The sequence below is a fragment of the Rhea pennata genome, chromosome 1 (assembly GCF_028389875.1).
Source record: "Rhea pennata isolate bPtePen1 chromosome 1, bPtePen1.pri, whole genome shotgun sequence".
Taxonomy (NCBI): domain Eukaryota; kingdom Metazoa; phylum Chordata; class Aves; order Rheiformes; family Rheidae; genus Rhea; species Rhea pennata.
The window spans coordinates 2,142,758-2,157,455 of record NC_084663.1 but is presented as its reverse complement, the minus strand read 5'-3'; the positions used below and the strand labels follow the sequence as shown (position 1 = coordinate 2,157,455).

The window sequence follows — 14,698 nt, the reverse complement described above, 5'->3', positions numbered from 1 at the left end:
AAAGTAATTGCAGACATTGATAAGATCTCATCCAGGCTAACCAGGCCCAGCTCTCAGAGCCATTCCTCATAGGGCAGATACTCCAGTCCCCTAATCATCTTTGTAGCCCTACGCTGGACTCTCTCCAGTAGTGCCATGTCTCCATTGTACTGGGCAGCCCAGAACTGGACACAGTACTCCAGATGAGGCCTCATCAAGGCTGAGTAGAGTGGAAGGATCACCTTGATCTGCTGGCAGCATTCTTCCTAATGCACCCCAACATGCCATTCGCCTTCTTGGCCACAAGGGCACATTGCTGGCTCTAGGTTAACTTCTTGTCCACCAGCACTCCCAGGTCCTTCTCTGCAGAGCTGCTTTCCAGCAGGTCAGCCCCCAGCCTGTACTGGTGCATGGAGCTATTCCTCCCTAGGTGCAGGACTCTGCACTTGCCTTTGTTGACCTTCATGAGATGCCTCTCCACCCAACTCTCCAGCCTGTCCAGCTCTCTCTGAATGGCAGCACAGCCTTCTGGTGGATCAGCCACCCAGTTTGGTCTCATCAGCAAACCTGCTGAGGAGGCACTCTATCCCTTCATCCAGGTCAATGATGAAGAACTTGAACAAAACTGGACCCAGTACTGACCTCCAGGCATACCGCTAGCTACAGGCCTCCAACTAGACTCAGCACCACCGATGACAACGCTCTAAGCTCTGCCTTTCAGCCAGTTCTCAATCCACCTCACAGTCCACTTGTCTAACCCACACTTGCTGGGCTTTGCTGTGAAAATATTATGGGAGACAGTGTCAAAAGCCTTGCAACATCCGCTGCTCTCCCCTCACCTACCCAGCCAGTCATTCCATTGTAGAAGGCTATCAATCAGATTCATTAATCATGATTTCTCCTTAGTGAATCCATGGCATCTAGAAGCCAAAGTTTACTCTTCTGAGGTTCAGGGTTGCGATTCCTCCTTTTGCCAAGCTTCCTCCTTTCAGGGTCCTGAACTCCACTATCTCATGGTCACTGCAGCCAAGGCTGACCCCAGCCTCCATATCTCCAAACTGTCCTTCTTTGTCTGCTAGTACAAAGTCCAGCAGTGCACCTCTCCTCTTTGGCTCCTCCACCACCTGTGTAAAAAAGTTATCATCAGTGCTCTGCAGGAGCCTCTGGGACTGTTTGTGCCTAGCTGTGCTGTCCTTCCAGCAGATATCAGGGTGGTTGAAGTCCCCCAGGAGAACCAGGGCCTGTGACTGGGAGGCTACTTCCAGCTGTCTCTAGAGGGCTTCATCCTTACCCTTTAATCCTTTAATCCTTACCCATAAACTTTCAACTCACTCTTCATCCACCTCTAGGCTGAGCTTGATACATTCCAGTTGCTCTCTCACATAAAGAACAACTCCACCACCTTGCCTTCCTGGCCTGTCTTTCCTAGAAAGCATGTAGCCATCCATGATGACCTTCCAGTCATGTGAGCTATCCCACCATGTCTCTGCAACTGCAATGAGATCATGGCCCTGCAACCATGCACGGATCTCCAGTTCCTCCTGTTTATCCCCATGCTGTGCGCATTGGTGTACAGGCATTTCAGAGAGGCAGTTGTGCACGCAAGTTTCCCAGGACAGGTGCAAGAGGATCCTCCATAGCCGTGTCCTGTGTGCACTTCCTCGGCTGCATGCACCCACTGGAGGCATCCTGACTTGCGTCACATTTGGCTGACTACCCTGGCTCTGTAATTCTCTCCTTGCACCAACTTTCCTAGTTTAAAGCCCTTCTTACCAGGCTGGCCAACCTATTGGCATAGACATACATGCCTCATTTAATCAGGCAGATCCCATCTCTCCTCATCAGTTGTCAATCTTCAAACAGGGTCCCATGGCCATAGAAATCAAGACCTTGTTGCCAACACCAGCAGTGCAGCCAGCTGTTAACTTGCAAAATCCATCTAATTCTCCTCCCATCCTCCCCCCCACACACTGTCAGGATTGAGGGGGAAAAAATCAAGCTGAAGCATTGCAATGCAGCATGCACTTCTCCTGGGAGCAGGTCTGCAGACTGTACCATGTGTGGTGAGGACAAGGCATCATCTATGGCTATCAAGCTAGAGATGTCACCCCCTCAAAAGCTGCAGGATCTCTCCCCTCTCCAAAAGGAAAATCCTTCCTTTCCCTCCCTCCCTAATGATGTTTCATTTATGGGAAGGCTGCAGCGGGGCTATACTGATGGATGTGCTAAAGTAATTGATTTCAGTAATAAGTGACCGTAAATTACATCAGCCTCAGCAACGTGCCAATTGCTTTCCAAGCTGCCAGAGGACAGAGATCGTGTTCCTTCGCTCACTGGGCCAGAGCAACACTTGTCCCGTGAACGCCATGAGCAAGCCCTGTTGCACTCATATTTTCTGGGTATTTAACCAATGCCCCATCCGCTTGCAGGGAGCTGAGCCACTGCCCTCAAGACCATGCCTGGAAATGTCTCAGCATGTTGACCTGTGAGGGTGGAGTCAGAAGTCCTTACTCCTTCAGCAAATATAGCTGAGTCCTGAAGAGCCCCTTATATGGCAAATGGGGCAGTCACCCTTTCCCCTCTAGAATTAATGCCTATAGGACGTGACATAGGCCCAGCCAGCTGGCAGCGCACAAGCTGCCAGCATCCCAGGAGATCATTTGGACAAGTTGCAAGGGGAATTGGTGGGTGGAAATTCAACTGTCTGGGGTGGGCAAGAGGAGACTTGCTCAGCCCCACAACTTTGGGTTGAGCTTGTCCCATGGTGGAGGAATACCAAGTAAACCTGCTTTGATGGCATCCATCACCATCGCAGAGCTGGAGCCAAAGGAGAGAACCAATCAATCAGATGTAGCAGGAGCTGCTTCCGTCACCAAAGGACCAGCCTCAGAGGGCAGCCCCAAACTTCTCAGTGAGCAATAGGAGAGGCTGAAAGTTTTAGCTTGGGTGATCTCACAGCAGCAACTGAGTGCAGAGGAGGCTTCTGTCCAGCAGAGATCTTCCCAGGGACCCACCTGCTTCTGCTGTTGTCAGCCTGGGTTTTTAAGTCAGCAGCCAACAAGGAGCTCTGACTCCTTCCACCTCCCCCTGTGCACAGCATTGCTTCTCCATCTTTACAACCTTCTAACCATCCCTAAGCATATGCTAATGCATCACCCTGGAAATCATCTTCTGTGTCATCCCTACTACCAGGAAAAAAGGATCATCTTCCAAGCCTTCAGACAGCCTGGAAGCAACACCATAGCTTAAAGCCCCACAGCAGGAGGAAGCTCAGTTTCTGTATTACAGACACCAAGGACAGGTAGGTCCAGGCTGGGCTTCAAAATAGAAGGTATTCCACAGGGCTATGGTGTAGCCTCTGCTGCTATTGCCCTGAGGAGAGCATACAGAGCCCCAGCTAAGCTTGGGGCAGGTCCTTCTCCCACCCCAGAGGCTTATAAACACTCCCTTCTCCTTATCACCAGGCTTTTCCTCCTCTGACTACCACTTGGTTAACCTTTGCACACCAAGGGCCTGGTTCTGAGCTCAGGCCAGCTGCAGAGCAGTTGCCACCGTTCCCACATGAGAGCTCCTGCTCAGAACCACAGTGCTGCCCCACACACCAGGATTTGTTCAAGTAGAGCCAAACCTCCTCTCTCTGAAGTCTGGAGAGGATAAGTGGCAGAACGCCATCAGTAAGGTGCTCTTCACACATCCCCATATCCCTGACCAAACTGGGGATCATCTGCTCTCAGAGTGAGAGGAACAGCATCTAGTTGTGGACAAACAAGTCCCTGAATGACAGGACACCTCCCTCACAGCAATAACTCTGGTTTGTGATCCTCAGTGTTGGTCTAGCTGGAGCACACCTTTATCAGCACTTGCCACTTCCCTAAGATGACATTCATACTGTAAGGAACACCTTAGATGGAATCCAGAGCAAAAAAGTCTTTATTCAAATACAAAAAAGACAGTTGCATAGAAGTGTACTGGTATGTTTCCAATTAAAAAGTGCTTTTGCAGTAAAAGCTAGAGCAAAAAAATTGCCACTTAAACCAAAGCAGGCAGCTTGCAACATTCCCCTGGACTAGGCACCAGGATCCTCTTCCCAGGCAGGATGTGACCCCAACACAGAGCCAGGGCACCTATTCAGCTTCACTCTTTGATATACAGCAGTGTGATAAAGCTCAAGACACCCATGCTACAAAGTGCATTATGAGCACATAGACTATGCAAGCAGAAAAGGAATAATACATCAAACAGTAGCGTTGCAATTCTGGACAATCCTTCGGCACCTCCAGGCACTAGGGGCCAGTTCAGCCTGATGACAGAGTTTGCATTTGACCCGCGGTTTGACTTCTTTTTAAAGAGACAGAAGTTTGTTAGTACTCATCCTCATCAGCCTCATCCTCTTCTCCATCTGCCGAGTCCCTTCCAACCTCCTCGTAATCCTTCTCCAGGGCTGCCAGGTCTTCCCTGGCCTCCGAAAACTCACCCTCTTCCATGCCTTCCCCCACATACCAGTGCACAAAGGCGCGCTTGGCATACATCAGGTCAAACTTGTGGTCCAGGCGGGCCCAGGCCTCTGCAATGGCTGTGGTGTTGCTCAGCATACAGACAGCCCGCTGCACCTTGGCCAGGTCTCCCCCCGGCACCACCGTGGGCGGCTGGTAGTTGATACCCACCTTGAAGCCCGTGGGGCACCAGTCCACAAACTGGATTGACCGGCGTGTTTTAATGGCTGCAATGGCCGCATTCACATCCTTGGGCACCACGTCACCCCGGTACAGCAGGCAGCAGGCCATGTACTTGCCGCGGCGCGGGTCACATTTCACCATCTGGTTGGAGAACTCAAAGCAAGCACTGGTGATCTCCGGCACCGACAGCTGCTCGTGGTAGGCTTTCTCTGCTGAGATGATGGGAGCATAGGTTGTGAGCGGGAAGTGTATCCGTGGGTAGGGCACCAGGTTGGTTTGGAATTCAATCAGGTCAACATTCAAGGCCCCATTAAATCTCAGTGAGGCAGTGACAGATGAAACGATCTGCCCAATCAGCCTGTTGAGGTTGGTGTAGGTGGGACGCTCAATGTCCAGGTTGCGGTTGCAGATGTCATAGATGGCCTCGTTGTCCACCATGAAGGAGCAGTCCGAGTGCTCCAGGGTGGTGTGGGTGGTGAGGATAGAGTTGTAGGGCTCCACCACTGCTGTGGAGACCTGTGGGGCTGGGTACACAGAGAACTCCAGCTTGGACTTCTTGCTGTACTCCACAGAGAGTCGCTCCATGAGGAGGGAGGTGAAGCCCGAGCCTGTGCCTCCCCCAAAGCTGTGGAAGACCAGAAATCCTTGGAGACCACTGCACTGGTCAGCCTGTAGCAGAATAATGCATATTAACTTCTCTGTTAAAGACTGGGAAAAGGAACCAAAGTAATACAACAATAAATTCCATTTAGAGCACTTAACCAGAGGAGATCTGTCTAAACAAAGCCACAAACTCCAGCCATTCTCTTTGCAAGAGTGGATTCATTCAGGGTATTGCCCTACTAGGCATCTTTAGCTTACACATGTATTTAGCTCCACAGAAGTCCTCTGGTTGATACCACAGGTAGCTAGCTGTGCATGGCCAGATGGAAACTCTGGGCAAGTTGCTCAATTATCTGCTCAATGCATATCCCAGTATCTGAGAGGAGACTGGAGGTAGCACATGGTTCCTGGACCCCCCAGGAGATGTCACAAAAGCATTTCACTGATAGGCCTCTAACCATGCAGTTAGAAACTAGTTTCCCCCCCCCACTAAACATGGAGTTTGATCTTCTCAGTGTGGTTATCAGCCATCCATTTAGAATTAATAACTGCAATTGCATAACTAGTGTGGCTTCCATAATGTCAAAAGTCTCTCTTTATCTTCTAGGTCTAATGGTATCTTGCTCCAGCTCATGAGATTTACACACAATGACAGTTGCTTTAAGCCCAAATATAGTTTCATATAAACTTTTCTTTACCAAGCCCCAAATTTCATGACAGCAGCAGTAGCTCTTGAGCTCAGATAGAGGAATTTTGCTTCTAAAACTTCCCCCCACAAACATTATCCCAAAGTTTAATTTCCTTAAAATAACTCATAGACAATGCAACGGTTTTCTTTTCCCTCTTACCATTTTACGAATTCTGCTGAGAACAGTGTCTATGATCTCCTTCCCAATAGTGTAGTGGCCCCGAGCATAGTTGTTGGCAGCATCCTCCTTGCCACTGATGAGCTGCTCTGGGTGGAAGAGTGCGTGGTAGGTCCCAGTCCGAATCTCATCTACAAGGAGAAAGAGTCATGGAAGTGTGGCAGAGTAACTGCTCTTTAACTGAGAACTCAAAAAGCACCTACAAATCCACCAGGAATCCACATAAGATGAGCTAGAGTAATGGTCATGGTATGGTTAATTAGATCAGAAACAACAGAAGGGGTTAGAAAAACCACTGTCCAGGCTAGTTAAAGTTCGTTACCTCCTCTATCTTCTCCTAGCTGCCACCTTGAGATCCTAATCTAATCCGGTTCACAAGATTTAGGATACAGCGTAAGTTTCCAGCACTGGTGTGAGATTATTGTGCTTCCACTTTTTGTGGAGCATCTTGATGTTGCTGGAAACACTATGTCCACCACCTGCTCTACAGCATACTGAAGAGGAGACAGAATACCTCCTATACTGACATTTCAGCTAGATTCATCCTACCAAGCTCCAAACATCTAATGAATACAAACATTAGGAGCAGTTTCTCTAGGCTCTGAATAGCCAGTGAGGTTGAGACACCTCCAGAGGGTCATTAGACCCACTCAGTTTCAATATTGGATACATTTTATATCCTGCTGGCTCACTCATGACATTCCCAATTTAGCACCTTGATTAGGTGCCTAGAAATTAAGTGGAAACAAAACAAAAAGTCTACATTCCTTCCATTAAATGAAATAATGAGTCATACATCCTAGACAGTAAGATAGGAACAGACCTTTACCCACAGGAGAAGCCTAGAAGGCAGAAGCAGATTAGATATATAGCCTAACATGGATGCAGGTGGCAGGGAGTCCTTTCTTGTCAGCTTCTTGAGCAAGAGAGGATTTGTTTTCTAGAAGACATTCCAAATCAAATAAAATGCCATGATTAAGTCAAGCTTCCAAAGATCGTTAATGAAGTTAAGGGAGGTAGGAGAGGAAATATAAAGCCTGCCATAGTAAGACACTCATTTTCAACAGAGCCTTGGAACTGATAGCACCCACAATGCTACCTCCGAAGCATTTCTGGGATAAAATTAGAAGTGCCACATAGGCTCACATAATTCAGTCCAGAGCCTTTGCAGTTAATAAACTCATACCACTTTATACCTGCTGAAGATCCTGCTGGAGACAGCAGGTCACTCTTAAATCAAGGGATCAGTTGAAGTCAGGTCAGTGTGTTAAGAGTAATGGGTTTGGCACTTACTTGTCCATTTGGAACTGCAAACCCCATCCAGCTTCTGATAGCTGGAGATGTTTTAAAAGAGCAAAGGAGTGGGAGCTGCTAGGTAATACAGGCAGCAACACAAGCTGTAGTAAGAAGGCTCAAGGTAGAAGATGCCACAACACCCATCTGCCCCACTATTACCAATTACAGTGGGCTCCAAGTCTATGAAAACCGCCCGGGGCACGTGCTTCCCAGATGCTGTCTCACAGAAGAAGGTCTCGAAAGAAGAATCCATATGTTCTGAGTCCAGCTCCACAGGTTTTGCCAGCTTGGGGCCAGGAATGGTCCCATCTGCCTGGATCCCATGTTCAAGGCAATACAGCTCCCAGCAAGCATTGCCCATCTGCACGCCAGCCTGCCCGATGTGGATGGAAATGCATTCCCTCTGGAAGGGGGAAAATGGCTTGTTAAAGGGATTTTTAAACATCCTGCAACTTAGCACTAGACCCCACAGTTCTTATTTGAGCTATTTGCTACTAGCAGATGATTAGGGAAACAAAACTTCCGCCCACCGCCAGGAGCTGGAGCAAGGCTCAAACTTTAATCTGCAGAGCTGCTGGACGCAGCCCAGCCATGCACGTAGCATCCCTAGAAAGGGCTATTCCAGCCCAAGGGAGGAAGGAAGGAGGTGATGGGCTTGGTGCCGAGGCAGGAAGCAGCTGAGCAGTGCTGGCTCCTTCCTCCTCAGTGTTCAACTGGCCTTGCCACAGAGCAGAGCAGCTGTTGATCCCCCAAGGCTCAGCCACTACCACAACTCAGTTTGCCAGGCCAGCACCTTGTCCCAGAGGGATAGATTCTCTAGGATCATGGGAGATGGGAGCTTGGTTCTCCCTGTGCAAAGCTCTGCACCAAATAGAGAGAAGCCAAACGTGGGGAGAAAAAAAAAAAAAAAAAAAATCTACAGCCAAGCTGGGAGTTGCACCAAGAAACAAGGCTGGAAGAAACTGCCATTTGCCTGGGGCCAGAACAAAGGCAGGCCAATATCTCGGGGAGCCTTGGAGTCCTGATTTAACCAGGTCACCCTCCCTCCAGGAGCCTATAACTATCTCCAACACTGCCCTGAAGGTACCCCTGTCTTCTGGAGCCTCCCTGGGAACTTTTGATGTTTGCATGCTTCCCGCAGTAATTGGCACTTCTGCCATATCCACCACTCCAAGATCAAAGCACCTCTGCAGTGACAGAGGCTCATGTCCCAGCAGACTCCCTATTACAGCCATGCACAGCACACAGCAGTGAGGCTTCCCAGGGTATCCATATTAAAGGCAGCTGGCGATCCCCCCGGGGTGGCAAGCAGTGCAGCTGATCCATTATGTGGGGCATTGAGAGGCAGCTCAGTTCAGGCTTCCTCTTCTGCTACACAGTCATCCTGCTCTTCTTAGCTCCATGCCTCAGTTTCCCATAGTCCTATCCAGAGCCAGGGGTCTTCATGACTGAGCCCAGCCCCCTTGCTCCAAAGAGTCCACTTCAGGAAGAGTATGACAAGCACCACTGACAGCTCAAGTGTCTCAGGCCTGAGAGGACACCCTGAACACACAGCCCTGGGCATGACTGCCCTGCCAAAGCAAGCCTGTCCCTTTTCAGTTGAATCTCTACCTTCAAAATATGGTCTTCAAAACCTTCAAGCCATGGTCTTGGGCACCAGCTGCTCATGGCAGTAGCCAGAGTCATCAGGAGAAGACGTAACATAACTTTTACCCTCTTCCTGTCTCCAAGCATTGATGTGTCAAGAAATTTCTTGGTATTCAAGTGAGTTAAATCATAACTGCATGTTCAGGTCATCTGCTGTGAAGCTAGATACCATCTGGATGAGTGCACTCTGGTACTGCAGAGGAACACCAACTCCTGCACTCACAGCTGGCAAAACACCACTTAATCCAGGTCTGGGCTGAGATCACCAATTCCACGGGGTGTGGAGGCTGCATTTAAGTCCCCTCTCTCCAAGCTGATATTTGCACTATTTGGGAAATGCTGGCTGCCATTTGCCCATCCCTCCCAGCAAAATGGTTGCAATAGCTCCTCGCCACAGTTTGCAAGGGTCACCACCACAGCCGCTTCGCCAGCAGTAGCCAGGACAGCTGCTCAGCTCTCTGTCCTCTCTCCTAGCTCACTAGTCCCAGCACCTGCTTCAAGGGGGCATAGGCATTTTGAGCGAGGCACAGTGGAGCAGGGGGGCGGGGGGTGGGGGGGAAGAAAGGCCTGCAGGAATAGCAGGACAAAAGCACAGCTCGCACCATGTAGTTTCCTCCTCCTCTCAAATACACTTGGAAGGGTTTTTTTTTTTTTTTTTGAGATCCCAGATCTCAAACATTTGTATTTTGTATCAAGATAAACTGCAGTTTACAGACTCCGACTATAGACAGCCTGCTGTTGTTCAGCTGATTTTCCCCACTGAAAATATCATATAAATGTTTAACTGTTTTATAACCAAGACAGACACAAGAAGTCCCAGATAAAAGAAAATGTTCAAAAGCTGGCTTGCCAAAGGTTATAAGGTCATTTTGAAGTTTTCTTCCATTTACAACATGGAAAGGGACACCATCAGATTTTCCAGAGAGTTATTCTTTTGCAGTCAAAATAAGGTGACACTTGTGTTACTCTTTGAAAAAGTTTCAGCAAGATCAGCCAGCATTGTTTAGGGTTGCGGGGTTTTCTTTTTTTAAAAGGTAACCAGATCAAGCCACTTAAGTTTCACAGCTGCAAACTCTTTAGAGCAAAGATTCAATGAAAAACCTAGAGAGAAAAAAAGAATCTTTATTCCTTTAGTATCTAATCCCAAGGGTTTATAGCAGACAAAGGCAACATGGCAGCTCACTCCTAAGGAAAAAACTTTAAGGTCTCTGCAAGTTGCACTGGTTCCCTCTGCAGTGTGGCTGGGTGAGAGCTGAAGTGCTAAATTCATGGAAAAGTGCCAGAAGTATCAAAGTTTAAAGTTTAGTATATCACATAGTTGTCTATCTAGGTATGCTGGTTCCCAGAAAATTAAAACCCAACTTTCATTAACAAGTCAAACATTTTGCAACTCTACAGTCACCATCTCAGGAGTTGCAAACTTCAGCATGAAAAGCAGCAAGAGGCCACTTAAACTACCATTCTCCAACCAAGTGCCTCACTTTTCCCTTATAAGGAGCAAACATCGATTCAATAAACCATAAAGTAATCAGCAATTAAACAAAACTGTTTGGAATTAACAGCCCCAAGAGAAAGGAGAGAAAAAGAGCAAGCAATCTGTTTAGCTCAGTACCCTTGGAAAACATTCAGCCTGTATATTAAGTTCATACTAGTACAAATATAAGACATACTCTTACCATGATGAGACTGGAAGCTTGCTAAGATCTAAGCAAAGCAGCTGCTGCCCCTGCCTCTGCCTGCAACTTTATAGCCCAGGAAGGCTTGACTCCACCTGAATATAAAGAGGCTTTCTGCTAGCTTAAAGGAGCAGAGCTCCTTTTCCTTTGCATCCCCAGATACAGCAAGGCATAAAATGATCTGCTAGTGTCTAGCTGGTGCAGTTCCTGTGATTTAACACCCTTGGGTACAGTGCAGTGTGAGCTTTCTCCTTACTTTTTTCAGAGAGCCTCAACAGAAAAAAAGCAAAGAGATACTGAACTTTGGGGAAGTGTGAGTGCCCTCATATGATGCACTTTATCCAGAAGAAACAATCCTTCCCTTATCATTATTCAAAGCACTACCACTGATACATTATATCTTGCCTATTTTTAAACCTAATCCTGCAATTTTTGGTCTTTGTCTCATGCCCTCGTTGACCTTTACAGGAAGGTGCTGGATTTTGCATCTCTGTAGTGGTAAGATGTAGGCTCTGACCCTCCCGTTTGCCTTACATGCTTGCCCTACAGCCAAGAGCTGCCATAAAGACGCTGTGCCAGTTCTGCCCCATCCTGCAAATGGGTAGGTACAGCGTTAACTAAGACTGCTCTGGATGTGCCTTTATGTTACTACAAACTAACAGTGTGGTTACCACAAAAGGTAGATAAGGGCGGTTAATGGTAAATTTTATACTGATTCTTTCTTTTTATATATTATCTATCTCTTTACGTTCCCACTAAGAGCTCACAAACCCATTCTAACCTCTCTGGGGCCACACGAGATAACTGTGCCCCAGACTGTGTCAGCATGAGCACAGACAGAGGCTGCAGAGCAGTGAGTTTTCCTTCTGTTCAGCATTTGCAAGACCTCATCAGGATACTGGGTTCAGTTTGGGCTTCCCAGTACAAGGCGGATGTTGGCATACTGGAGCAAGTCCAGCATAGGCCACGAGCTGGTCAGGGGCTGGAGTACAGAACATAAAAGCAGAGGCTGAGTGGGGCCTGTCCAGCCTGCAGAAGGGCAGACCTTACTGTAGATTGCCACTCTAGCTGCAAGGTGCAGAGAGGATGGAGCCAGACTCTTCCTGGAGATGCACAGCAAAAGGACAAGAGGCAGCGAGGCTGGATATAAGGCAAAAAAATCATTGTGAAGGTGGTCAGACATTGGAGCATGAGGCAGAAGATGGAGGAAACTTCATCCCTGAATACATTCAAAATTCACCTGCACAAAACCTCAAGCCAGCCTGTGTAAGCTGGCCCTGCTTTGAGCAAAATCTGGGCCAGCTTCCTCCAGACATCCCTCACGACCTCGATTATCATGCGACAGCCATTTTCAGCACTGATGCTGTCATACAGTTTCTCATCCTCTCCCTTGCAATACGGTCCTTCTTCTTTCCCACTCTGGCCACTCACTCCTTCACTTGGCCTCCCCTGGGACTTCCCACCCTCTTGGCTGTCCTGAAGCCAGAGTACTTTCTTGTACATCTATGCTCTGTAGTGATGAGCAAACAAGGCTGAAATTTATCACTGGTAAATCAACTGGATATTTTAGGGGGGCAAATTAACTTTCCTGTTGTAGAGTCGCATGCACCAAAGTGGTTGTAAGAACATCACCAGCTGCAGGGAGATTTTCTTCAGAAAGTTTTATTTCCCTTTTCACTATCAGCACCGCATATGGGTTCAGCTGAGCCTGGGATGGGGGGAGGGAGGGTAACTCACTCCCCAGCTCTGCTGGTGCATGGGGACAAAGCTGCTGCCCTGAAGAGCAAAGAGATGCGTTGACCTGTACAAGGTGCCAGAATGAGTCTATAGAAGAGCTCTCCTCCACTTGGATGTTGAACACTAACCTCTGCCTCTGAGAGCAGATGGGACCATTACTCTGTTCCTGCTCAGGGCTATATCATGGATTTAGGGAATGTGAGCCAAGCAGATTGGGCACACAGCTACGCCCACGTTGAAAGTAGCAGAATTCAGCCTCTAATTGGACTCAGCTAGGTTCTTTCATTAGATACAGCACCGCACAAACACAGTTGTCATCGTCCTAGGCCTCAGACCTCTGGCTGGGAATAAAGGTAGCCTCTGAGTATAGAGAAGATATTCATTTCCAGCCTAAACCAAGAACCACTCAAAATGTGCGCACTGAGCCTGCTGGTCAGACAAGATGTTCTCTTTCTGAGAGACATTTCTTCCTCCATGGCAATAGAGAAAACCAGGAACATGGGTTGTTTGAAGCATGAAGCATTTATTTTCTGGATGACTTGCCTTCAGTCAACCTCAAACTACTTAATACTTCAAGCCAAAGTTTTTGAGGCTGATTTCTGTCTGTCTTTCTTGGGAGATGGAAAGCAAAGGAGAGGAAGGTTACAGTCTGGTGGTGACAGCTACAACCTGCCTGCAATCTCAGCTCTAAGACATATTTAGAACAGCAACAAGAAGACAGAGATCAACCCCCCAGAGGACCCATTGCGACAGCTCCCAGCCTTTTTATAGCCAGACCTCACAGCTGCTGCCTCCTCATTCCCACTACTGCATCCTAAATACTGCCTCTTCAACTTCCTTCTCCTTGAGGGAGGTGATCCTGCCACTCTACTCAGCCCTAATGAGGCCACATCTGGAGTACCGTGCCCAATTCTGAGCTCCCCAGTACAAGGGAGGCATGGCACTATTGGAGAGAGTTCAGCATAGGGCTACAAAGATGATCAGAGGACTAGAGCATTCGTCCTATGAGGAAAGGTTGCGAGAGCCGGGCCTGGTTAGTCTGGAGAAGAGAAGATCGGGAGGAGATCTTATCAATGTCTACAAATATCTTAAGGGAGGGTGTCAAGAAGATGGGGCCAGACTCTTTTCAGTGGTGCCCAGTGACAGGACAAGAGGCAACAGACACAAACTGAAACACGGGACGTTCCACCTGAATGTGAAGAAACACTTCGTTCCTGTGAGAATGGCAGAGCACTGGACCAGGTTGCCCAGAGAGACATGTGCAATGTGCTCTGGGTGACCCTGCTTGATCAGGGGGATTGGACCAGATGATTTCCAGAGAACTCTTCCAATGTCATCCATTCTGTGAAACAAACCTGAGTTCATCCCAGCTAATGCCAGTTCCTCCACTGTTGAATCTCTGATAAGGCAGGAATTTTTCCTATCAGAGCAGTTCCTAAGACTCAGCCTGAGGCAAGCATATATCTCACAAGGCCTTTCCGATCCTTAGGGACTTTGGTGGCCATTGCATAGTGGCCCTGCTAATTCTGCTGCGTGGCTTTGGGCCTCATGTTTGTTCATTACCACCTGTGAGGAAATGAAGACATCCCAAGGGGCACACGCTGACTCAGGGCCAACTAACCCTCTGGACACCTCCACTTCTCACCTCTGGTTATACTCAGGTCTCAGACCCCATTCCCCTAACTTAGGCTCTCCCGGGCTGGCGTTGAAGCACTGCTTCTGATAGTGGTTGTCCTTTATCTATCATGTAGTGAGGCCCCAACCTCAGCTCAGGCATCTGTTACTGATAACCAGTGATGATTTATCCAAGCATTAGTCCACGTATCTCTAGCATTTTACTGTGTGTGTTTCAGCCATGCATGACTGGTTTTCATACTGCTGCTTCCCTCGCTTTGGCATCAGACCTTTCTGCTTCACGCACATAAAGAATATGAGCAGAGACAACTCCTCTTGCTTCACTTCCATGGTTTCCTACCCTCCCTCTCATGCAAAAATTATCCTGAGCCGAACACTACCCACAAAAACATCCTTGCAGTGGAGCTATTTGGATGAAGAGGGATCCATTCATATATACTCACAGAAAAGCAATTAAATTCTCAGCAGAAGGAAATTGCTAAGGAGGTACTGTCAACAGAAGCATTCAGCCTCAATAGCAACTTTTAGCATGCTCTGTCATAACGCAAAAAAAGTTGCAGCAAAAAATGGCTACAAACTGAAA

General features: G+C 48.1%; 1 protein-coding gene across 1 annotated transcript; it reads right to left on the bottom strand.

The window, feature by feature from the left end:
* Positions 1–4,273: 4,273 nt before the first annotated feature.
* On the bottom strand, positions 4,274–14,379 carry LOC134142696 (tubulin alpha-3 chain). Its single transcript, XM_062580098.1, has 4 exons — positions 14,357–14,379; positions 7,580–7,821; positions 6,107–6,255; positions 4,274–5,324 (listed from the first exon to the last, which is right to left on the bottom strand). The coding sequence occupies exons 1-4, from the start codon at positions 14,377–14,379 to the stop codon at positions 4,341–4,343; spliced, it is 1,398 nt and encodes a 465-aa protein (XP_062436082.1). The 3' UTR covers positions 4,274–4,340.
* Positions 14,380–14,698: the final 319 nt, after the last annotated feature.

Coding starts and splice junctions, on each gene's coding strand:
- LOC134142696 (XM_062580098.1), bottom strand. CDS start 14,379: ATGCCAAAGCGAGGGAAGCAGCA. Junction 7,822..14,356: donor CCAAAGCGAGGGAAGCAGCA/GTATGAAAACCA, acceptor CCCCTTCCAGAG/GGAATGCATTTCCATCCACA. Junction 5,325..6,106: donor TCAGCAGAATTCGTAAAATG/GTAAGAGGGAAA, acceptor ATTCTGCTACAG/GCTGACCAGTGCAGTGGTCT.